Below are 26,352 nucleotides of genomic sequence, written 5' to 3'. Positions count from 1 at the left end.
TGGCGGCTGAGGTTTCCTTTAAAAGTTTTCAGGCTGAACTAGGGCCTAAAGAGGGAGATTGCAGCATAGCCTTTTTCAGAAATAGTGCAAATTGTTTTGCTTCTTTAGTCATTTTCACCTTTTTAGGACTTTCGGACGCCGCATTATCCTGCGGAATGTTGTAGCCATAGCTTTAACGACATTCTTGTCTCAGTGGCAAGTATCGTTCCCAAGCAACTTAAAAAGCACAAATGCAAATGTAACTTTAACAAAGGAACGAATTGAATAGAATAAAATATTTAACAATCTTTAATTCAAAAGTATAAAATTCATTGTGATAAGCAAAACATTTCAATGACATAAGTATTTCATTTGTTAAAAACACATAGGTGGCAAAGGTTAATTCTGGTCCTTGTTAATCACGTGTGTACAACATTCTTGTCTGCCACGTCTGCCATGCCCACCTGCTCTGACGTTGCAACAAAGGATATATCCTCCTCCTCTGAACGCTCAAGTGTAGAGTCAAGGCCAAATGGATTGAGGGCTTTCTCCTTACTGGCCAATAGGACTACCTCCTTTGCTTCCTTAGCAAGGTCTTAACTTTAAGACGAGCACTAAGCAGTTTTCCCATTCTGATCGCTGCACCTACTGTTAGCTCCCAAAAATAATTTGCTGACACTTATGACTAACATAGACACTTATTAACTAACATAGTATCTTCAAAAATAGAGTGTGGAGTTGGTGTACACAAGGAAGGCAGCTTATGAGGAAGGGGAATAAAGAAGTAGAAATCAGTCCCACTCGCCACATCGATCCTAGACTGTAGTGCAACTGTTTGCCAAAAATATCCTTTTTTTAATGCCAGCAATACACTTCAGCACTAGTTTTTACACCCAGCTGCCTCAAATGGAGGCAAGCGTACACAGTTCCAAACGGCAACTGCCTCCGTCCGCCGCTTTCTTCTCCTCACCTAGAGCCTGCAAAAGGTATTCATCCAGAAAGCGCTCATGCATCAAGGCATCCAAAAGCAGGAATAAGAGCGCCCACTGGCAGGGAAAGACACACCGCCACTGCCCTCCGAAGCAGAGCCACAATCGCCGCAATCAGCCTCACTCAGCAGGACCTTCGGGAACGTCGAGCACAATCCCCCATCCCCGGGAGTGAAAGCGCCCTCCGAAGCAGAAAATCGCTGAAGAACACGCCACAGTCGCCTCCAAGACGGAGGCGCTGACGCCGTAGTCACTGCAATCAATCGCACTCAGCAGGGACTTCGGGACCGCCAACTTGCTGGACGCCAAGCACAATCCACCATTGCTGGGGGTGGGGCGCTGATCACCTGTGGCTACTCGGAGGCGTGGTACTCCATAGCCATCCCAACTGGCTGTGCGACACTTCTGGTCACATGAGGCAACCCCTATTTGATATCGTTATGTAGCAGGGGGCAAGGTGGTCTTCCGGTGACAGCAGTCAGGTGGGGGAATAAAGAGATCTCCTGGCTGGCTCACCAACTGTTGCAAGGTGACAAAACTCTCAGTATTGGAATAACCACACACACTCTACTTGGCATAGCAAAGACAGTATTTTCTAACTGTCACAATGGGGGGAAACACTACAGTCTGCACCTCAGCACTGCTGTGGCTATCTCTGGGGTTTTTCTCTAATGCCTGCTCGCAGGCAGGCATTTTTATGCACATTATCACAGTGCTTTATTGCAGATTTAAGCTGGAAAACAGTCAACGACATGTGGCCTCAACACCCCAAATTCCTGAATGAATTTATTACTCATCTTCATTATATTTCTGACAATTCCATATTGACAGAGCATTCTTCTTCCTATGAATGCATGCGTTTCATGATCAATGCAATTTATGTGAAGTGTCTGCTGGCAGCATTTTGTCCCTAAGACCTTCATGTGTTCAGAGCTTAGTTACTTCCCTGCACCAATTGTTTAATCAAGCATCTGTGTGCTCTCAGCTAATTCGATTATGAACCTATTGTCGAATCAGGCAACAATCTGTTTGAAGGCATGGGGTGCATGCCCAAGAACTTGTGTGCTGATGTCGTAAATGTTTTCCAGTCTGTTAGACATGAGTTGGCCTTTTCCTCTTCCCTTTCTCCTCTTCAATGTTTTCTATCATCTGTAGTTTGGTACAACAAATTTCTTAGATATAAAGGTAAATCATTTTATTTTAAACACTGGAAGGAAAAGGATATAATGTTTGTACATCAATTTTTTCTTGATTCTACTCTTCTTTCTTTTGTGGATCTACAAAATAAGTTTAACTTACCCTCCTCTTTTCTTGCTGAATATTCTATTATAGTCTCTGCTATTCAGTCTCATTTAACTTCGTTATCCTCTTCCTCTGATTCTTTTTCTTCTTTCACTCCTGTCACTCCACTTTACCCTCTTTTCTCTACTCATCAACCTAAAGCTGCTCTTGTATACTCACTTTTATTATCTAATTGTTCTGTTCGATCTAAGTCTACAGTGGAGACTGCTTGGGAAACTGATCTGGATGTCTCTTTTGACACTGAATTGTGGGATCGTATATGGTCTCGACTCTTCAAAGTTTCTGTTGCTGCACGCATTACCCAATCCTTACTTTTTATTTACCACAGAGTTGTTATTACACCGGTTACTATACATAAATTTTCTCCAACCTCCTCTCCTTTATGTTGGTCCTGTTCTAAAGACCCTGGTACTCTACAACACCAACTTTATTATTGTTCCCCAGTTTTATCTTTTTGGACTGATGTTTGGAATATATGTATGAAAATGTTATCTCTTTCTTCACAATTGTCTTTTATACACATGAGATATTAGTACACCTTCTTCTGCTAAGTTGTTAGACCTTTTTATTGCACTTGCATTTAAAGTTATTTTATCGTGCTGGAAAGATAATTCTAAACTCTCGGTCCACACATGGTGGAATTATATATGTGACGAACATAGAATTTCTATTGCCTCTTCTACCTCTATCCCTTTGAAAATTAAATCTGACTTATTATGGCTTCCCTTTACTTCGTATCTCTCCTCCAATCCTCCTCTCTTACCGCGTGCTCCTTGTCCCTCATGATCCCTTACTTTTACTTCCTTTTTCTCCTCTCTCTCCCCTCTCTCCTTTTCCTGTCCTCTGCTTTCTTCCTTTTCTTTTCTCCTTTCCAATCCTTTCCTTTCTTCTTTCTCTTTTCTATCTTTTCATACCTTTCTTTTCTCTATATTAATTCCTGTAGATTGATGTCTTTTAATTATTATTACACTCATATGTACTTTTTCCTAATTTTTCATGACATGTTTCTTGTATCACTTTTTAATGCTTAATAAAAATTTCTTAAACAAAAAAAAAAGACATGAGTTGGCCTTTATGTGAAAACCCTTTCACAGTTCCTATGCAAGTACATCCTTCAGTGAACTGTTCACCTTGCTTGTGTCAGTCCGGGCGTTTGGCCTAAACTGTTTTTTAACCACAAACACCTGTGTGGTTTCTGCTTAGGCTTGATGCTGTGCTATATTTTCATGTGTTAATTTTATACATTTCCTACAACATTAGACTATTGGTAGCTTTGCACTGGTGGGTTGAGTCATCTACCAATTGCTTATTTTGATGTGTTCTTACCCGACATTGCTCTGCTCCTGAAGTTACATGAACAGCCTTACAAGGATAAACGAGTAGTGTCAAACCCAGTTGGTCTCAGCTTTGAAAGGCACGGGCACTGGACACTGGAATACTAACACATCAAGATGCATGTGCACACCTATCACACAATCCTGGAATGAGTTTCCTTTTACAGAAGAACCATTCCAAGAAGGCTGCTGATGCAGGTGCATCTTGATGGTAGCACAGTGACACTTGCACATCTATGTGCCATGTTTCATAAGGATGTATTGAATTTACTGTTCTAACATTGCTCACAGACATGTTTAAATGGTCAATTAAAATGGAAAAATGCATGCAAAGGATGAATAAGAAAGTGAAAAAGCCTTAAAATATAAACAATGTAAAATGGCCAGCGGCATGCCGAGTGACATGGGGCACACTGTCTGGTGAAACAGGAAGCAGGGGAGAGAAAAGAAAGTGTGTTAGTGCAGCAATTTGGCTCATATATGAAGGGAGGTCAAAGAAGAACGTGAACTCCTAAGAAATATTTAATAGCAAATACTGAAATACACCCCTCAAATGTGCCAAGGAAGGATACAACTTCAGTCAGAATACTGTGAGGTGCCTTGCAGGGCAGGTTAAACTATTAAAGGAGGAGAAAAGTAATCTAAAAGAAGGAGCAGAAAACCGAGATAGAAATCAAAAACCAATCATTAGCAAAGGGCTGACCCTGAACCCACTCCGATAATATTCCAGGTATTAGAAACACCAGGTCTTGCTAAAGCTCTCTAAAGCCGAGACATAAAAACAGTATAGGAAAGAAGAGAGCGATTTTTAGCTACTTCTGTGAATCCCTGCAGAAAAGAGCAAGGATGCCTAAAGAAAGGAGCTACCACCTCATTTAAAAGGGACTTGGCAATCCTTTCTCAAACATAAAACGCACTCACACAGCAGTACTTTCCCAGCCATATGGTGCACACTAGAGCAACAGGATCCCCGTCCATCTATAGGAGCCACAGGACAAACATGGAGAGGAACAGCTGCATCATAAGCTATCTCCATTTGTGAGCGCCTACTGCATAATGCCATTGAGCTAATGTGCCAAGGGGACATGTGCTGCCCTGATGCCTCTTCTGCCTTAAATAAAGTCCAGGGCCCCAGAGACCCCTCTGCTCCTCTCCATTCATCACCCTCCAACTCTGTCAGCAGGGATCTTCAGAAACAAGTGTCCCTTCTTCACTAAATAAGAGTTTTGGGCCCCAGAAACTGCTCTCCTCCTCTTTCCCTTTCCATCCATGACCCACCAACTCTGTCAGCCTGGAGTTTCGGAGAGGACATGTAGCTTCAGGTGCCATGAAAGCAGAGGAATGTGAGAGTGCAAGTGTTGTAAAACAACACAGGTCTGTTCATCTCTGTAACAGGGCAGAAGAGCTGCAGATCCTTAACGGCTGCGAGAGCATAGGCCTGCAGGTGCTTCTGAGACACAAATGGACTTCATGAAGATTTACTGCATTTCATATTCTCCATGTGATTGGTTGTAGTAGAAGTCAAACAAGTGGAGGACGCACTGCACGTTCTGGATCAAGTTTATAGATGACTCCATCAGCTGGGAGCTGTGGGTAGATGTGATGGTGCATATATAACTCAGCACTAGACTTAATCTGCTGTGACAGGATGGACCAGGTCCATGTGCATAGTTGTGTTGCTTTTCCTGGCTCCAGATCTGGGCTGCGACCAGGAAAACTGGTAACTGGGTGGGACACTAGTGGGTTTGCACAGGTAGAAGTGTCGATGGGGGGATGCCTCCTCCAACCCCGACAGGAGATTATCAATCATTGGGAGTTCGTATAGTGCTATAGGCTGTAGGCTGTCATAGTCTCTCTCTCTCTTCCTTGGAAGTCAGATCACATTGGATGACCGTGATGCATTGCTAAGATGCAAACATGTGACACGGTCTGGTCTCAATGTGAGTCCTTAAATTGTAATGAATGAGTGGTTTGTCTGCCTTTGCAATCTTAAATGCAACCCATTGCTAAACATATTGTGCTCCCCGAAAATGTGTGCCAGTTTTCACCTACGGCAAACAAGTTTCACAATTGGCTCAGAACTTTATTAACACACTGTTTCCGCTTACACTCCTTATGATACATGGTTCGTATATAACTTCTTTGTCATTTTTTAGGAAACTATTTCCTAGTATTATTCCAGAGTTTTGATCTGCCCAAATCTCCATTATACACCTGCTGACATTTGCTTGCCGTTCTGCTGTGCATTTATTCACTTGAAGCCTATTTATATCCAAATTCCACCAGTTTTACTTTCATTGGATGCCCATTTAAATGACTGGACTGTGCATCATACCCTTTTTTGGATTAACACATTTGGCGGCATGTTTATCATACTTTCACACAGCGCAATGCAACAAGCCACGTGCTACACTGAATGAAAGAGAAGTGCAGGAAGATATGACATATTCCTGTCTTTTCCATGAGCTGGCACACCTTTGGCTGCCTAGCACCAACACAGGCACCCTTGCACCATGGTGCAAGGATGCCTGCATTGTAAGCAGAATTGTTTGTGCACAGGAAGGGATAACTTCAATCCTGAGAGGCATTTTCCTCTTTCTATGTGTGCTGCAGAATGCAGCACATAGAAAGAGGAAAACATTAGGGAAAATAAAGATATTTCTCGTTACGACGCCCCACCAGAGGTGTCCAATTCTGATGCATTCCTAGGTCTGCAACTAATGGTAAATCTGGAAATGCACCAAAGTCCATGGGAGGATGTGTGGGAACACCCATGCTCCACTCATGGATTGCCTTACTATGGCAGCGTAACTCATGGCAGCAATTTGTGCTTCCTTGCGTTACTCCAAATTTACCAAGTCATGAGTGCCACCCAAAGCGGCCTTGCATAGCTTGATAAATCTGAATTTAGTGTTGTGTCACCCATGGCCCCTGTTATTTTAATATTTTGGTGCACCATCGTTAGAGTGTCTCCTCATTCAAGGTCTCCTTCAAAGAATGTCACAATGTTCTCTGTGTGACTTTACTAGTGATATTTGCGATCCCATTAAGACCTCGTTTCTGTTGCTTATACTTCTCATAACCATTTGAACTTCACATGCATTTCTAAATGTTTAGGTTATTTCAAGTTCATTTCTGCGGCAACCTCAGGTCTTTCTCCCTTTTTGCAGGACTCAGCTTCCAATACAGTGAAGCAGTACAGGATGTCTGTAAAACCACTATATTAAGTGAATTAAGACAAATTTGCCACCTAGTGGCCAGCGCTTTTACAGTTTGTAACCTATTACTCATCTTCAGGCTATATACAATTCTAAATCACATAATCTAGTAGCACACTGCTTGATGGCAGAGGAAATGCTCCTGTGAACGTGTTTTTTTATGTCCTGCTTACTTTCAATTACAACAAAAAGTGATAAAACAATGATTCTGCAACTGATCTGATTGATACTGTAGGAATTTGTCAAAAATGGGTTTCAGTGTAAACCATACCTAGACTGCGGTTTTAACAAATGTTCCTTACCCGTATGGAGATGTAGGTAGCAGATAATACCACTGTCCTGTATCCTGAAGAAGGCTCAGTGAGATTTCTTAGTTCGAGGACGCCGTAGATAGTGAGTTTCTCGAGGGTTGGCGTTTGTATGTCTGCTATAACCCATTTGCCTGCAAGAATGATTTCAAAATCGAATATAATGAATGTAGCCACTAACATGTAGACAGATGATTAATGATGACATAATTTGCTTGACCAGTTCTCCTGCTGCCGCTGCCGCGCTGTGTCACTGATCTCATAAGGAGACCAATGAGCATAATTCCCTTAGGACACATGTCTCTTGGTGCAGGGGTCATGCAGAGGCACTAATCGGTCAGAGCACATATCTAAGATTTCAAGGAGCACACCGGGACAGCAATAATATCTCAAGGCACAATTCTCAGAATGGAGAGGGCAAAAATGACATTTATTATGGATGTTACAGTTCTCTGAGTGCAAGGACGACACTGGGGGAGCAAAGTATAAAGGCGCAGGGGTGGCACAGGCGAATTCATCACTTAGGGTGCAGTTTCACAGGGTATATAGGGTCATCTATCACTCAGGGTACCCATTTATATAGTATTGGGGCAAATGTGCATACCACTGGATCTAAGGAAAGATTTAATACACAGAAAACAGTTGCATTCTTATGTTGCAACAAGTGAGTGTTAAGTAGGAATGAAAAGCTCCAGAAATATATAGTGCATAATACACTGAATATTAAAATCTTTATATGACATACATGTTGCTCTGAAAAGTAAATTTAATTTTGTAATGTCAGCTAAATGGTAGATGTAGGATTTGGTTTTCAAAGTCCAGCCTAAAATGTCTACTAGATTTGGGGGCAATGAAGGTTATTTTATCTTCAGCTGCCAGTATTCAAAGGCTGTATGGTTAGTGTTGCCAGGTGGCTGACACTGTACTTGCCTGAGTGTGTGTTAGACCTGGAGTCTTTGGTGTAGCTTTCCTCCTACATTTTTGCCTTCAATCCTCCAGTTTTTCTGACTTGATTTTAACTGGCCTTAGGACTATGCACGCTTTAATATTGCTAACCAGTGCTAAACTGCTTGTGATCTCTCCCTGAAACATGGTAGAATTGAATTAACTTAAACCCAACTGACTATTTAATTTAACTTGTAAGACCCTAGTAAAGTGGTACCAGGGCCTGTAAATTAAATGCTACTAGTGGGCCTCCAACACAGATTGTGCCACCCACATAGGTCACCCTCTGAACATGTCTCAGGTCTGCAATTGCAGCCTTTGTATGCAGTTTTAACTGTCAAGGTGACCTGAGTTGACTTAGCAAAATTAAACCGTTTGCTAGGCCCAAACCTTCCCTTTAAATACCTATATGTCACCTTTAGTGCCGTCCCTCAATGATCCAGATGCCAGGGTGCAGTGTATTTAAAACGTAGGACATGCACTTTTAACTTTTACATGTCTTGGTAGTGAAAAACTCCTGAATTCGTTTTTAGGTCTAACCTTGGCAGAGGCATACGCTGTCTGCAAGACCTGCAGTAATCAATACTACTCATCAATTTCCACCTGCTGCTTACTATAGGCTCAGTGCAGCATCAATCTTCTTTCTAGCTGCCTAATTAATTCCTGCAGCCAATACCTCACTTCCGTTTCAGTGTGAGAGCACCAGCTAATTAGTTTACATGTGCTTCCATTCTTTATGTGCTGTTCACAAGAACTCATTTCATAAATGTTGCTTTCTGCCAGACACTGCTTGCTTATAATCTCTCCCCCATCCGCTGCATACTCCAGAAACTAAACTACAAACAGCCTCCTCTACTTTTGCTGCGTCAGCTGTGCCTTTGAAGTTTTTTATTTTACTTGTAAGGAGAACACGGCGCCGGCTTCAGGGACACCACACTTTCTGTTTACGTTTATTAATTATTTTTTACCTTTCAAGCTGAGCGTGGCACCCTCATCAGGGACGCTGGGCTCTCTGTTTCAGCCTTTTTTTTTTTACTTTCAAGCCAAGTGTGGCACCCGCTTCAGGCACATCACGATTTCCGTTTCCATTTTTTTAAATTCACTTTCATGCTGAGCACGGTGCCCACTTCAGGCACACCGTGCTGTCTGTTTCAGCTTTTGTTTTTACTTCAGTGGTCAGCGTGACGCCCACTCCAGGTACACCACACTTTTTGTTTTCGTTTTTTTTTTAAAGCTGAGTGCAGCACCCACTTCAGGGACACCAAGCTCTCTGTTTCAGCTTTCCCTACCATTGGTGTTCAAAGTTGCTCACCACCTGAAGCTCACATGCATAGATCTACTAAAGATTTTTTACTGCGGGAGACTAGGTAAGTGTCACTTTTCTGAATCTGCTAATAGATCTGGAAGGGTGCCACTGCTTAGAGACTATGGAGGTGATGGCTCTGTACTGCACAAACACGTTAATTTCCAAGGCAATAGGTCCCACAATTCTGAAAGTTTAAGCTAGTGGCGTTGCATTATAATTTGCAACACCAATAAGTCAATCTTTCAGTAATGCAAGACCTATTGCATTGCAATTGCTTGTTCACTACTGCAAAGCTCACCTCCCCCATTGGATAACGTTGGAGTTACCTTATTACATTTAATAAGCTGTAACTCCCAGTTGATAGACATTTAAAGTTTGATGTCTAAAGGATTGTAACTCAAAGCCTTTATTAATGGTAAAGTCACATTTTTTGTTACAGTTCTAAAAATTTCTCTTCTAGAAAGTTGCCATTTTTTTGTAATAACCATTTGGCGGGTGGAAACCTCTGGGTGCTTCTCCAACTTCAAAGTGCACACCAGGTATAAATATCGGACCTCACACCCCCAACTCTGGGTACAGTTCTGGATCTCTGGACTCTGCCGGGAAGAAGGATTGCTTTGCTGCTGAAAGGACTGTCATTCAGCTAGACTGCTTTTCTCAAGGACTGCTGCCCTGTTGTGCTGCCCTGCTGTCCTCCTTGCCTGGTTGAGAAGGACTAGACCTGTGTCTCTAAACCTAGAACCCAAGAGTTACACCAGGAGCTAGTTAGCTGGTCTCCTGTTCAGAAGCCTCAGGGGCATATCATGCTTCCAACAACCTTGAACCCAGCATCTAAACTCTGCCATCCAAGAGTCCTGCCCTGTCAAGTGGTGCCACCCCAGTACTGGGCCCTTAGAAGCGGGCTTGAAAGTACTCTGCTAGCCTATCTATGGATTCAGCAGGAAATAACCATCACAACGCAACTTTCACAACGCACTACCATTACAACGAAACTTTTACAACGCAAGATTCATTACAACGCATGCCATTACAACGCAGATGTAATTACAAAGCATACCATTACAACGTAAGTATGTAATGTAATGTATAGATACTTGTTAAGCGCAGCTGTTACCCAAAGGGTATCCTGGCGCTGAGACCATATCAATCCATCAGATGAAATACACTACATTGCTCTTGGAAAGAGGTGAGTCTTAAGGTCCCTCTTGAAAGAAATCAGATCTTGTCTGCTCCTCAGCGCCAGAGGTAGAGTGTTCCATAACGTGGCGGCCGTGAAGCTGAAGGCACGGCCGCCCATCCTCACTCTGTTAATCCTGGGAACCGTCACCAGGAACGCTGAGGAGGATCTCAGAGGTCTGGCAGCTTGATACCAGGAGAAGAGGTTTTGGAGTGGCATTGGTCCCAGTCCGTACAGAGCCCTAAAAACAAGGCATAGAGCCTTAAAGGCAATCCGCTGCTGGACAGGTAGCCAGTGGAGGTCAGCTAGTGCTGCAGATGAAGATGCAGAGCGTGGGCGAGATAGAGCCAATTTGGCTGCCATATTTTGAATCCTCTGCAGCTTAAGAATCAGAGTCTTAGGAGCTCCCAGAAGCAGTGCGTTGCAGCAGTCTAACCCACTGAGAATGGAACTACGCACCACTTCTGCTCGGGCTCCCAAGGGAAGTAACAGCAAGATTTTTCGAAGGGCTCGAAGCAAGCCCATACAAGTCGCCGCGGTCCTGTTAACAGAGGCATCGAGCTGCAGACTAGACTCAAACAGAACCCCTAAGTTGCGAGCCGATTCTGCGGCAGTCACTGTGCCCAAGGTGGAAGTTGGCCAGAAATCATCCAGCAGAGGGCAGGGGAGTCGATCTAGGGAGCAGTGGAGGACCTCATTTTTTGACCCATTAAATTGAAGCGAGTTAACTCGCAGCCATTCTGCCGTTGCCGACATGCAACGGTGGAAGGTATCCCTCGACACTATCTCTTTACCCTGAAATGAAAAAATCAGTTGAGTGTCATCGGCGTAGTTGATGACTGATATGCCGAATGACTTTATCAGACTTACTAGGGGTCGAAGATATAAATTAAAAAGGATCGGACTGATCGCTGACCCCTGGGGGACACATTGGTTCACCTGACGTGTGGCTGATCAAAATGGTGGTAACGCCACAGCTTGCTGTCTATTGTAGAGATAAGATGTTAACCAGCTTAATGCCAGGCCAGTTACTCCTACACTCCGAAGGCGGCCCAGTAGGACCGTATGGTCCATTGTGTCGAACGAGGCCGACATGTCGAGCAACACCAAAAATGCTGACTTACCCCTGTCGACACGCGTTCGTAGATCATCCAACACGGTGACCAAGGCGGTCTCAGTGCCATGGGCCGGCCTAAAGCCAAATTGGGCTACATCCAGACAAGAGTTGGTTTCCAGGAAGTTGGATAATACTCTTGTAACCAGCTTCTCTATGATTTTTATTGCAAATGGTAAAAGCGAAATGGGCCTATAATTGGCCGGGCATAGGGGGTCCAGAGAAGCCTTTTTTAGCAAAGGTGTTACTATTGCCAACTTCCAACTGTCTGGGACTGACGCTGTAGCCAACGACTGACAGCAGATGGTATGGAGCGGGGGAAACAGCTCAGCTTGGAATGACTAAGTATTTACAATACTGTACTTTCTTTTTCCTTTTTCCTTTACAGGGACCACAACAGGTCAATACATTTTTTTGCTTCTCCGAGGGCCCACTCAAGCCCCGAAGCCTAACCAAGTAGACGATTTTTGCTACTAGGTTTTAGGACTGTAGGCATACTGTATTTAGAAATCGGGTATTACTAGTAGGGACCATCAGAGGTCCTGATGAGTAAGCAGCAGGGGGGACTGCTTACGAAACATGTCATGTCGACCAGGTAGTTAACGTATTCTGTTCTACCTCTCAAACCCCTTTTTACTGTTCCAGCTAGGGAAGCCATTAAATTAATTTTTTCCACAAGCCAGGGGATTTTTTATTTTTTTTATATTCACTTATTTAGGTCCCTACACTCCTATCACTTATCACTGTCCTACACCACACATAGCCTATCATCATTAAAATCCGTGCTCCCGCGTAGCTCGTAGGTCATAGCACGCCCCGCCCCGTAGAAGGTCGGGAAGATCCTGTGATGAAGCATGACACTAAGGGATTCTTAGTGTGTGAGGGGTATTTTAAAAGCACATAGTGCTCTCTTTCTGCCACTCGCGAAGAGAGCCGCTCCCACTTCCCTTCACTGCAAAGTTGAAAATATACATAAAAATATTTCGATCACTTCACATTGATAGAATCTCATTGTTTTTTCATATCGTTTTGGAGGGTGATTCTATCACCACTACCTCTACACTTCCTCAATTGGTCTTTGTAAGCTCAGACTATGTCTGCTTCCGTTTATTTTACATACCATTATCCAACAGATGAGCATCAGTTCCTGCACATCCCATGCATCTGTCCTCCACAGACAAGAAGAAATGTGATGTACCCAGAGCAAAATAAAAAGAAGCATAAAGAAGATGGTTATAAGATAGGAGAGAGCCTCCAATCTCCATGTGCATCCAACGAGTCAATACACAAACCTACCATGTCATGCCCTTTTTAATTTATGTTCTTCCCAAGGAGTTCCTGCTTTGTTGGGTAAAGAATATCAAACTGTTCACCACTGATTCTCTCACATGTATTGGATGGTTATTCTGTTCATTGTCCTATTTGCATGGGAAGCTGAATTTTGGATGGTCATTTCATAGCGGAAACATATTTTATATGCATTCTAAAATGGTGATTCCTTCTAGAATGGCTTGATCTATCAATTACATTTCTTTCTAGGTTAAAACATAGGCTGGGTCATACTTACTTAAGATACATTTCTAACAAATGCGAGCATTGACGAGATAGGAATTCTACCCATTTTGCTAGCTATACTAAATAAGGATTGACGTACAGTACCTGAAGGAATCACCACATTTGAGCCATTTGTTGGAACACTCATGCCGTTATTCAACCAGAAGGTGTGATTTGACCAATAGCTGAAAAAAAAGAAAACGGAAACACATTTGAATTTTGATGTCATATATTCATGTAATTAATTAAAACGTGATTCTTTCTGTGCACCAGAAAGTACACCTTGTACAAGGTCATGGCTAATAAGTGAAACCTCCATGCCACTGGAAGGGTGGGCACTAGGCAACTTGCAGGCTCCAGTCTGGATTTTATTCTTATAAATAACCACCAGACCGAAATTATCATTGACACATTGTTTAATTAAGTTGCAACACTGATGCACCTCCTCAGTGGTGCAACAGGGTGCAAATGGCACTTATTAACACAAAGTGCACCACTACCATCCCATCAAAAGCAAGGGCAATGGCAATACCGTTTTCAACCTTTTTCACCATCAGACCAGGACATGAGCACTTCCGACATGTTTTGTGTCGTTTTGCCATTGAACAAACAAAAACAGAATAAAATACAGACAGGGTGACTAGAAATGTGTTGAAAAAGTTACTGCTAAATCAAAAAGATTGGCAAATTTGAGGACAGACAGATCAACATTAGCTCTGAATTCAGCTAATGGAACTTCTAAGAACAAATTATTATTATATCATTTTTGCTTTGTACTTTTTAAATTCTAATGCGAGGTACGAAAAATGACAAAAGATTTGAGAGATGGCTGAGACTGTTTTAAACAAATAAATTTATTGAGACGAATAGGGGATAGAAATGTGATCATCAAAAGCGCCCTTTCCCTGGCGGATTTGGTAATAGAAACTCCAAATATTAGTCTATATTGCAGTATGGTTTTCAAGGGTGGAAGCCACGGATTTGGAGATTATCTATGCAGGCAACCATAGCACAAGTTAGATTGGATGTTTTAATTTTATATACGAAATGCCGAAAAATGTTTAAAAATTCACAAACTAGTCAAAGTAAATCGGTAAATCAGCATTCAATCGTACTATGTGAAATGAAATCATTTAACAGAACTAGCAGGAATTGTCAAACCATACAGTTAACATGTGGGTTACTACTTAGAGAAGGAAAGTGGGTTGCTTATGGTATATTGAAAGCCTCCAGGGTTCAGGTAAAAAAGCATTGTGAACTGGGTTGTAAGCTCAAAAATAATATTTTGTACAATGACTAATTGTGTCCATGGGACAAATGCTTTAGAAATCTATTTTTCTGGTAAGAAAAAGTCCACTTGTCAGATTTGATGCTGTTAAGGGGCAAATTATGGCAAAAATGTCCTTATAAAAATTTCTGTGAAAATAAGTATACCAGCGAGCAACAATTTTTCAGGGTCTGTATTATAGAAAATACCTGATTATGCCACAAGTCTGCGTACAGGAGGCTCTGAATATACCCCGGATCATTTTTTGTCAAATTGTTAAATATGCACATGTTGTGCATCTGCATGGGCTCTGTGAATAAATGGTCTCTATGTGCACTGGCTTTCTTACAACAGTAAGCTTCTACTGTACAAGCACTTTCATTATACTAGAGTACCGACATTGCAGTGTTTGGATGTATCCGTATTACATTTGAAAGACGTTGCATCCTGGATGAGCAACAGCTGCCTGAAGCTCCACTCAGAGAAGATAGAGGTCCTTTTCCTCTGACCCTCTCCCTCTCTATGGGACAACTTCTTTTGGGGCAACGCACTTGGCACCCCACCACTCCCACGGACCACGCCCGAAACCTTGGCATCATACTCAACTCCTCCCTCTCCATGACCCGTCAACGCTGTTGCCTCCACCTGCTTCAACACCCTCTGCATCCTCTGAAAGGCATTCCAATGGATCCCCCCCATAATCAAGGAAGACCGTCACTCACGCATTCATAACTAAAAAACTGCACTTTGGAAATGCCCTCTATGCCGGGATCAACAAGTCTCTACTCCGCAAACTACAGACCGTACAGAACATCACAGCCAGACTCGTCCTCTGCATCCCTCAACACAAACACATCTCCCAGCACCTGCGCAACCTCGACTAGCTCCCAGTTGAGAAAAGATTAACCTTCAAGATACTCACCCGCATCTAACAATTCCTCCACAACACTGGACACCAATACCTTAACAACAGAATCTCCTTCCGCACACCCAAGAAGAACCTCTGACCTGCCGACCTCCCCCTCGCCGAGCCCCCACACGTCCGCAGAGCAAGAACGGGCAGATGAACCTTCTCCCACATCACGGCCAAGACCTGGAATGAGCTACCGATTAACATCAGGCGCACCCCCCACCCCTCTTCAGGAAGAACCCAAAGACCTGGCTCTTCGACTGACCGGAGTTGCAGCCCACCCCCCAGCACCTCGAGACGATAATGGGCGATTAGCACGCTTATAATTCCCCTGATTGATTGATTGATTGATTGACTGTATCATTGCTCTTTCCTACTTGAGTTTCTGAGGAATTGCTCTCTCTCTTACTTTGGTCTCTGAGGAAGTATCTTGTGAGTTGCCTTGGCAAATTTACTATTCAACATTCATTCAATTTCAATATATTTCTGTATATAAACTAGGAATATATTTGTGGACCAGTACCTTGGATGGTGAAGATTAATACGAAAGCTAACAGTCTGAAGTTTTTCACGCGTTTATATTATGTCGTTTGCCATAATTGAGAGCATATACCACATTCCTATTTAATGACTGGACATTTAGGGTCCTTTAAACAAAGGGAAATCTACAAGTGTAGGCTTACTGACAAGTTAATGTACTACTATTCTACTCCATAGTGGTAACTTTACATTTTTTTGCTATTCACCATTTCAAGCATATATTTACTACCAGGCTCAGACCAAAATGTCTCCACGCCTTTAAAAAAGGGGGTGGAGCATGGTAGAACAGAATTAAAAAAAGTCAACGCTACTGCTAGAAGCTTTTCACATGCAGGCGTAGGGTTCCGCCTCCTGGGCAGAGATCTCCCTGTGGTGAAGTATAGCAAAATATAATAAAGTGGGTGAACATACAGCCTTCAAACCGCTGTCACCGCATACCACCACCTTATCAGAACTACATCACCACCTCATCAGAACAACAAAGAAAGAAGACATCAACGCCAATGCAATACACAACAGCAAAGAACTCTTCGCCATGGTCAAAAGTTCACCAAACCCATCACAGAAACAGCAGACATTCCCCCCTCTCAGGACCGCTGCGACAACCTTGCCACCTTCTTCCACCACAACATCAAGGAGATCTATGGCAGCTTCACAACCCAAGAATCCGCCCAGCCCACATCCTACCACTGCATCGAAACAAACCACATTCTGGACCTCTCCCAATAGGGCTTCAGAAACAACCACAGCACGGAGACCACTCTTCTCGCCACTAGAGATGACATTTGCACCCTGCTTGACTGAGGCAAAGCTGCTGCTCTCATCCTCCTGGACCTCTCAGACACCTTCAACATCGTCTTCCACCACATCCTCTGTGCAAGACTCCACAACACTGGCATCTGTGACTCTGTGACAAAGCACTAGAATGGAGACAGACTTCCATTGTTCAAGTTAGAACTCACAAAGATCAGCTGTGGAGAGCCTCAGTGATCCTCGCTGAGCCCCACCCTCTTCAACATCAACATGGCCCTGCTTGCAGCCATCGTCAGAAGCCACAGACCCAACATAGTCGCCTATGTCGACAACACACAGTTGATTCTCTCCCTCACAGACGAACCCACGGCTGCCAAGAGCAACTTCCACAACAAGATGAAGCAAGAGGGTCAAAACTAGCACATTCCTAACAAACAAGTAAACAGGGACAAAATATATCTCCTGGTTGTTTCTCAGTAAACAGAGGTTTTCCAATATCAGTAGTGGTTGGACATCACAAACAAACAAGAAAGTTCAGGTTTTTATGTTCTTTATTCCAAATCCATGGGAGTAAGCTTGACAAAGAAACAGCCGACACGTGTTTCGTCAGTACTAAGGGTAAGTACTAAAGACTTTTTCAAGGCTAGGCAAGACGTAAAATAACGTCGTATGTCACATAGGGGCTTGTTCAGACATGTAGAATTAAAATATGGAACCATATACAAAGGAAAGTCCAGAAAGATGAAGAAAATATCCAAATGTAGAAGGATGTGGAATCAGAGCATCCTGGTCTGGGTGTTGTGATAAAAACACCAGGGACGATCTGCATGTGCCAAGCACAGGACTCTCCCTAACGGATGTCGTAGCCAAATATGCTCAATCAAGACAGATGCAACATGGTCTTTTATCTTTATGTAAATGTCCAGGTAGTGGATAGCAAGATTATTGGGGGTGCAGTCCAGTGCTCACTTATAAGTATGTGAGCTTGTATCACGAGCGTCCCTAGAAGAGGATTCCAATATACTGCAGCCAAGCCCCACTGCAGCGAGAAGCGTGAGAGGTCGAGTCCGTATAATAGCGGAATCAGTAAAACCACAACAAGATGAAGGCTGTCACCACCTGAATGAAGGACAGATGCTTCAAGCTATACTCAGAAAAGTCTGAATTCCTCATCATGGGCTCCACCCCCACCGCCTGGGATGTTTCTGGGTTGCTCGCACCGCTCGGAAACCCCCCCCCCCACGGACCACGCACAAAACACCGTCCGCATCATTCTGGACTCCTCGCTCTCAATGAACCGCCAACTCAATGCCATCCCATCCTCCTGCTTCCACACACTTTCCTGAGTCCAGGAAGATGGTCACTGATGCGCTCATCAGCAGCAGACTCAACTACAACAACGCACTCTACGCCGACACCACCCACAAACTCCAAAAGAAGCTGCAGAACATCCAGACCGCACCCCCAGACCCATCCTAAACATCCCACGCCACAGGCCCATCACCGCCCCCCTCAGAGACCTGCACTGGCTACCTATTAACGAAAGAATCACCTTCAAGCTCCTCACGCACGCCTACAAAGCCCTCCAAAAGGCCAGACCTGCATACCTCAACCACCGCCTCTCCTTCTACACCCCCACCAGACATCTCCGCTATGCCCACCTGGCCCCACCCACCATCCCACAGATGCGAAGACCACATCTGGAGGAAGACCCTTCGCCTGCCTCGCTGCAAAGACATGGAGCTCCCTCCCCCTGCACCTAAGGCAATCACCATTCCACAATTCAGTGAGGACCTCAAGACCTGGCTCTACGACTAAACTGTAGATCCACCCCCCTTCTCAGTGCCTTGAGTAGTCACACTTTATAAGAATACTGTATTCTAGATTGAAAGTTTAATATTTATTTTAAAGAAACAGTTTAATGGTTGCCTATATTGAGTAGGCTCAGGTGTCTGGGACAAATGCAGTAATTCACACAACTACCATGCAAACCAAAATTCGCATACCAAATGCAATCCTCATGACTGCACCTTAAATGAAACAAATGCAATTACAAATGTTGTAAATCATCTTATGGATAAGATCATATATCGCATTACCCTTACCACTTTGACAGAGATAAATTTCAATGCGCTGTATTTTTTTATTGGCTTAATTATGTCTTGTTGTTTACTTTGTTTGCACAGTGCAGCAAGGCTTAGCTACAGTGCCTGCCTGGTGGCCATGCCTTGCACCCAACCCTCAGCGGACAGTCAACTCCCACTACACGCGGCCAAAGCCTCTCACCTCGAACAAGACCCTGGCAGACAAGATTGTGCCACCAAACCTGCCACAGCTAAACAACCTTTACCCTGCACAACCGCCTTGGGCCCAACCCTCCATGGGTGTTCAACCCCAGCTGAACAAGACTTAATCCATATAGACTGTCACTCATTCACCATTATGGCCAATCCTGTTAAGCATGGCCTTCATCATTTCACAACAGAGTTTAATTTCAAGTCAGGGGTCCAGTGCAGCCGTAGGGCACAGAAGACTTCTCCATTTATTTTTTTACTGGAATAATTGGTCCAATGATAGATTTGTGAATTTTAGACAATCCATAGAACCCAGAAATTCATCATGAGATCCATGAATCCTTCAATAACAGTTTTTTTGTCTGGTACATATTACCATGGTGGTGGTCTCTTTTGGGCCACCCCACATGGGTCTGAGGTGATGGTGTACTCACCCAGTCCCCTAGGCTAATTTTGTTTTGTGATTTCCCAACACAGTGCTTAGTGCACTATGATGAGTAATGTTGGCCCCAACAGAAATTGCTGGGGGGAAAAAGCTCCCTCCTCCAGTGTTTCATTGGTGTGCCTTTACTTTTAACTGAATTCAAGAGTTCAGGGAAGATCCACAATTAACAGTTATGTCTAAACATTAAGTTCTTCATGCCCAGCCAGAGAACTTTTTTTAATATTGAAGAGCTAAGAATCCTATAGGAATTAGCAAGGGAAATTGTACTTGTATAACTTCGAGCTCCATTGGTAAGCCAAAGTGGGCATTTTTTTATTTGGATAGATTTGTGAAGATTCCTCGAATAGTGCCACAGTTATGTAGAAGAAAGAAACTAACTCTCCTATGGGAGTTCTGACTAAACCATAACTACATTGGTGCTATCACCTTCAGTGTGATATAACTTCAGCATTATTTTCCTATTATGTCAGGTATTTGACATTTTGTGAACTACATCGAAATAGCAGCAGAGGGGGGCATAGCCAACCGCTGAGGAAGATGACCTCTTTCTAGGTTGGCTCCATCCACCCATCTGCACAGTCCCCATCAATCTGTAAACTATCTATCCTCCGTGAAGAGCTACCATGCTGTCTACTTTCGGCTCATTACATGGATGCAGATGCAGTAACTAACACCCTCCTGAACCGACCCTTGGGTAACTTGGGCTGCAAGGCCTGATCAGTGCGATGTGGCCCCAACCTAGCCTGTGGGCTGGGCTGCTATGTCACATGCCAATGAGGAGACAAGGCTGAGATACAGGGTCCAGACCCCGATTAAGATGCCCCTTGGCTCTGGGACTTACCGTCACCCTTCGGAGCTGCACTGTGATGGGCTGAAGACTGGTGTTGACAAGGTGGTGTTACTGCAAGAGAAGAGATACTGGGAGGCCCCCAGTGAGGGTGTCATTGCTATGGATGGCAGTCGCCCTGCTGGCTGTGCTTTCATCTGGCTGACCTGCAGTGGAGTTGAGGTGTGACACCTGAGATCATGTGTCGTCCGGACAATACTAGCTACATTTTAGGCTGTGGACTGGCAAACTGTTAAGCCTGTAGTGACTTGTCTGAAGGAGCTTTCCCGTTCACCATGGCTGGGAGTGAACGGACTGCCTCAAGGCATTTGCACTTGTGTGAATCTGGATTGCAGCAGCCAGTCAGAGGAGGGCCCCCGGCTATTCGACTGACATCCCTGTGCTGCCTCAATACATCTGCTAGAGGAGACTGGTGCCCAGCCATCATTTGTGGAGTCTGGGAGGACATTGCCTGGTGTGGTGCGGCCTGGTATTCATCTACGTGGATGTGCCTTGACATAACTACATTGACTATCAACCAAGAGTGCCTGGAAGGACCGCCTGAGCTGCTCCTGTAATTGGATATGCCTAACATCCCCAAGGGGTTCTTAAAGTGCAGCTACAAAGGCGGGGCGAGGAGCTGGAAAACCAACATGTTGTTGGGTGGATGCTTCTCACCCTAGGCAGACTACAATTAGTACAGCAGCGGTTCTCCTCTCTCCCCTTCCCTTTGGTACAAGGCCCAGAAGCAGCCACGAAGTAAAGACCAGAGAACATCGTGCAGACGATTACAGGAAGCAAAGTCATTTGTGCACCAGACCAATTTGGATAAATACACTCTCCCTAAGGAGCCTCCCGCTATAGGAGGAAATTCAAACGCGTCGGCCCAGACTGATTCAGTGTCCCTAGGGGATACATCGCTTGCACTGCATGATGTCATGGAGGCAATTCAGGGGATGCGCACTTCCAGTGAAGCCAGAATTGACTCTGTCATGACAGAACTAATGTTTGTGATAGCCGATCTCCTCAAAATGGGCACCTGTGTAAAGGAAGTGGAGGACACTGCAGCTACCCTCAAGGTTGATACAACTGCCTTGAAGATGCAGGTCACTGAACTGTGAGCCACTACTCCTGCTTTGGAGGCTTGCCTTGAGGACTATGAAGTCCGCATGAGGTGCAACAATATTCACATTATTGTGGTACCTAAGCGGGCAGGTGGACTTTTTCATTGAAGACTTGATTCATATTCATCTGCACCCTTGTGGTCTTTCCAACTACTTCTTAATGGAGCAGGCTCACTGAGTCCCAGGGACCGAGTTGAGGCCGGGAGCTCCCCCTAACCCTATGGCAAGAATATTCAACCACTGTGACTGTGATGTCATTCCGAAGATCGCTAGCAGCACCCTGCTGCTAACTTATGAAAATGCCACTGGCACTTTCTTCCTGGACTTCATGTTAAAAGTTCAAAGGGTCCACAGCAATTTCCTTGAAGATAAAAGAGTGCTGATAGAACAAGAGATCTAATACTCCATGATCTTCCCCGCTTTGCTAAGAGTTGCAGCGAAATGCATAACTTGGTACTTTTGAAGAAATGTGGGCCTGGCTTTAAGGCTGGAGAACAGTGAATGGAGCCAAGCCTTGGTGGCACTCTGGGAGAAGGAGAGAGGGAACTGATACAACAGAGCCACACATCATCGTTGGCAGCCAAGGAAACATGACAGGTCCCTTCAACACCAGACGCCATGATCAACTGTGCTCTGATTCACTCTTGATGGCTAACCATGAGGCATAGACGGTCAGGCTCCACACAGACCAACTTGAACTGCAAACAGAGACACTTTCCAGGTGTTGCACTTGCCATGGCCTGTCAGTCTAGATCTGGCTGCTGCCTGAGGTGACCAACTGACTCAGCACTAATGGACAAATCATTGGTAAAATTTCTATAGCCCACTTAAGGGGGGGGGAGGATTGAGTGCTCCTTGCACTTGACCCAGCCTTATATTTTTAAACATGTTGTATTGGGGCAACAGGCCCTCTGCAGAGTTGGGGTGAGGGCAGTTTTAGAACTTTCATTCAGGGAGGCCGGTTTTGTTGGGGATATTCTTTTAATTTGCTCTTATGTTGTTGATGCAAAGCTCGTTTAATTGCACTTTATCACTGATGCACCTGGGTTTCCCCCACTCATGCCCACGCCTCCTGTGTGGGTTGAAGATCACTCTCCGATGTCAATGACCACTGCCCTATTGACTCCTAGTTTTCGTATTACTACAATACCTTAAGCGATAATCTACGGATGTGGTTCTCCTCTGAGAGACAAACCTTCAAGGTAACACGTTTTGAGCAATGGACAGATGGGGTACACCATAATAATCCATGTGAGATACATCCCAAGCTCCAATGGGGTGGGGATCCTTCTGTGCAAGATGCTGTAATTTACCATTCGGGACACCTGGTTAGACATGCACAGGAGATATGTGGCACTCTCAGGGGGAAGGAAGGGCTGAACACTCAATAATGTTTCAGTCTATGTTCCTCCTCGATTGCATGAAGTGATGTTTCTTGAGTTGGGTTCTCTCCTTCTCCTCCTTCCGGTAGGGGATTTTAATTTGGCTTTTAATTTGGCTTTCAATTACTCCCTTGACTGTTGCTACCCCAGACAGGAAGGTTCTTCAAGTCGTCCACTAGCAGATTTCGTTAGGGCCCAAGGACTTGTTGACAATTGGCAAAATCACAATTACATGTATCAATTATATTTTCCCTCTGTCCCGCTGCCTCATGAATTTCAGCCAGATCCGCCTTCTTGCCAGAGGATTTTCAGACCACTTCCCAGTTTGGGTAGTCTACAGACTGTTTGGTCCCCATAACCGTGGGTGGATTGTATTCAGCCTTGGTACGTAAAAGTACAGTGCATACAAAAGAGCATCTATGAAGCCAAGGACCAAAAGGGCATCTATGAGGCGAGTGCGGGGTCAGTACACTCAGCACAAACCTTATTGGAGGCCCAAAATCTGGTTATGAATGGTCAGGGCTACTCACTTCGTTCACTTATAGTAGGGCATACTAAAGAGAAAAGAGCCCGTCTAGAGACTCTGGAAGCTGAAGTCCAAGTTTACTGATACTTCACAGGAGAACCTGGATCACAGTTTGACATTGAAACAAAAAAGAATATAGGGATACAGCCACGGAGGCCACTCAAGATAGCCACAGCATCATCTCTATGAGGTGAAAGTTTGGGCAGGGAACCTTTTGGCCTGCTTAAAAGAAGGAAAGAATCAAACGCTGGGTCCTTGAGATAACGACTGGGGGAGGGGAGTGAGTGAGAGACAGATAGGGTGTGGCAGATGCCTTCATGGCCTATTACTTGCAATTATCCCCAGCGCACATGGCCACAGCTGCCAAATTCCGCAAGCTGTTGGTGGACATCCAACTCTCAGGACTTTCACAGTCAGACAGAGCACTCCTGGAACAGGCACTTACAAAAGAGGAGGTGGTGCTGCCAATCCAAAATCTAACCCCTGACAAAGCAGAGGATCCTAACCGCCACCCAATTGAACTTTACAAGGTTACAGCCTCCAGTGTTGCCCCTCACCTTCTGTGGAATACACTTCCTTCCCAGAGACCAGAGATTAGCCAACATAGTGATCATTCATAAAGAGGGGAAACACCTGAGGACTATACCTCATATAGGCCCATCTTCTTCCTGAATGTAGAGGTGAAAGTTCTGGCCATACTGATTGCCTCTCAACTGGTAAGGGTAGTCAAGACATTGGTCCACCCGGATCAATCCAGATCCATGCCAGGATGGATCACCTTCCGACATTTTTTAACATGCTGCCGAGGTTTGTGAACATGCCCTAGTATTCTCACACTATGCATGAATTTCTATCAATACGATAGAGCGGCCTTAGATGTTGGAGGTCCTGGCCAAGTTGGGGTCCAGCGTTATGTCATGGGGATGCCTCCTTTACACAGCTCCCCCTAGCTCAGGTGATGGTGAATGTATGCATGTACTCTCTCTTTCGTCTTCAGCATGGCATAATACAGAGATGCTCACTCTCCCTGGTTCTGGAGTCGCTTGCGGACTGATTTAGGGGTAATCCTGATGGAGCAAGGATTCGCATGTTAAGCGACTTGCTTGTGTTCATTAACCTTGAATAACCCTAACTACGTAATCAACCTGTTTTGTCTTACTAATCTGCCCTTGTATGACATTTTGGGTGTCCGAGAGACGCTTGCTTATGTGTTTATTAATATCAATACGCTTGCAACCTAAAATGGCCGATGCTACGCGGGAATTTGGACTGCGCATGCGTCGGTCATACCCATGTGACGTGACATATTCAAAGTCTTGGTGGGAAACTAGTTGCACATGCGCAATAAAGCTAAGATGGCTGTTCTGTGTTCTCACGTGCCTAAAGCTTGCATTGCTGCTTTTGCTAAGCTGTTTGTTCTGCTTAAAACTTAATGCTTTAGTTATTATAAAGTAATGGGAAGAATATAGAGATTCATGGTATACAGTGAAATTGTTTATTCTGTGTTCTAAAACTGTTTCTTTTCCATTTTATGTTACACTTCGAAACCTGGCCTAATCTACCACGCTGTACTCCATCTTGAAGGAAACTGCGTCTGCGCGAGATCCGCGAGTCTGCAGAGCAATGACCTTTGAAATCCCGTCAAGGAGCTAATTGACTGAGAAGATGCCCCTGGGAACCTGAAATTCAACCCAGCTAGGAGAAGCTGAACTGTACAACAGTTGTAACAAATGTATAAGATGTTGTATTCATCATTGTTAACTGAAAAGCATATGACATGAGAACCTGAAATTCAAGGGGTGGATACGAAATTTAAATGAGGAGCCTGAGAAAGTCTAAAATTTAGGTGGTGTGATGACCTGTCCTCCTCCTATGTCCAATCACAATTGGGGATTCTTACACCTGCAACATTGGGGTGGTGGTACACTGACCCAAAAAACAGTATAACGAGCGTAGGTTTAGCTAGAGAAATTGTCCGACTTGTCTGAATAGCTGACCTGTCACTGACCCAACGCACTCAATAGGTGACTAACAGAGAGCTGCGGAGCACTCTGTTGGGAGGTTCGAGAACCCAATCTGGGTTTGGGCAGATTCCTTGCAGAGAGGGAGTAGCACAGGCTTTGCAACCGAAGCTGCAGGTGTTGGTCTTAACCTTTGGAGAACTGGTCCTGATCCAAATTCTGGGAATATCGTGTCCTGACTGCCTATGAGTTGCACCTGCTCGCCTACTGGCACTTAAGTCCTTGGGGTTTCTTCCCGTCTTTTCCAACTGACCCGTGGCCAGGGTTGGTCTTCACTCTATCCTAGGTAAATATAAGTCTGTGTGGGTGTGGAGATATTATCTTGCATTCCTTTCTCTTACCCTACCTGATTTTGCAAAGTTTGCTCAATTGCATATGTTCCTTTCTTTCCCCCTTCCTATGGTAAATAAGACTTTCATGTTGCATTGATTATTAGCGTGTCCCAATTTTACCCCACCTTTAGTAAATGCTAATCGTTTCTATTTAGTATATTTTTCTTTTTCTTACCCTCCCTTTACGGAGATAAGCTGAATTTAATAGTATGTTCCAAATCTTACCTTCCCTATAGTATTTTTGAGCTAAAATCTGACATCTCAAAATTGCATAAGTTCTTCTTTAAAACTGCCATCTGAATTACGAAAGTCTTTTGGGTTTAGCATGTTCCCTTTCTTTACCCTCCTTTAATCAAGTTGCGAAAGACTGTGTTCTAAAATCAGCTGGTTTCTTTTTCTACTTTCCTTTTATTTCAAGTTTCTAAATGATTAGCATACTCTATCTTTTGCATAGCTATACGTTGTTTATGATTTTGATTATAAATAGTCTTATATGCTTCAACCTAATGCTCATGACATATGATGATGATGATGATGATGACTAGATAAAAGTTTGAATCTACCCAGATTCTGTGGTTTTTTCATTTCTCAAATGTTATAAATATTCTGGAGTACCTAGCTTAATACTCAACTCCCTGATCCTATGTGTTTAAGGTTCCTAGTATCTACATTGCTAGGTTATAGATATAGGAATTAGAAGTATTAG

General features: G+C 44.0%; 1 protein-coding gene across 1 annotated transcript in view; it reads right to left on the bottom strand.

The window, feature by feature from the left end:
* The window catches only part of LOC147724582 (fibrocystin-L-like), a 2,246,326-nt gene that overhangs the window by 531,202 nt on the left and 1,688,772 nt on the right, over positions 1-26,352 (bottom strand). Inside the window, exons 60-61 of the mRNA XM_086918063.1 lie at positions 13,332-13,411; positions 7,125-7,264 (exon numbers count right to left, since the gene is read on the bottom strand). Coding sequence (XP_086774189.1) covers positions 7,125-7,264; positions 13,332-13,411 — 220 coding nt within the window. The remainder of the gene's footprint in view (positions 1-7,124; positions 7,265-13,331; positions 13,412-26,352) is intronic.

Source organism: Lissotriton vulgaris, chromosome 4_1 (assembly GCF_964263255.1).
Source record: "Lissotriton vulgaris chromosome 4_1, aLisVul1.2, whole genome shotgun sequence".
Lineage (NCBI taxonomy): Eukaryota > Metazoa > Chordata > Amphibia > Caudata > Salamandridae > Lissotriton > Lissotriton vulgaris.
Note: the sequence above shows the minus strand (reverse complement) of the source record. Positions and strands in the feature narration are given on the sequence as shown.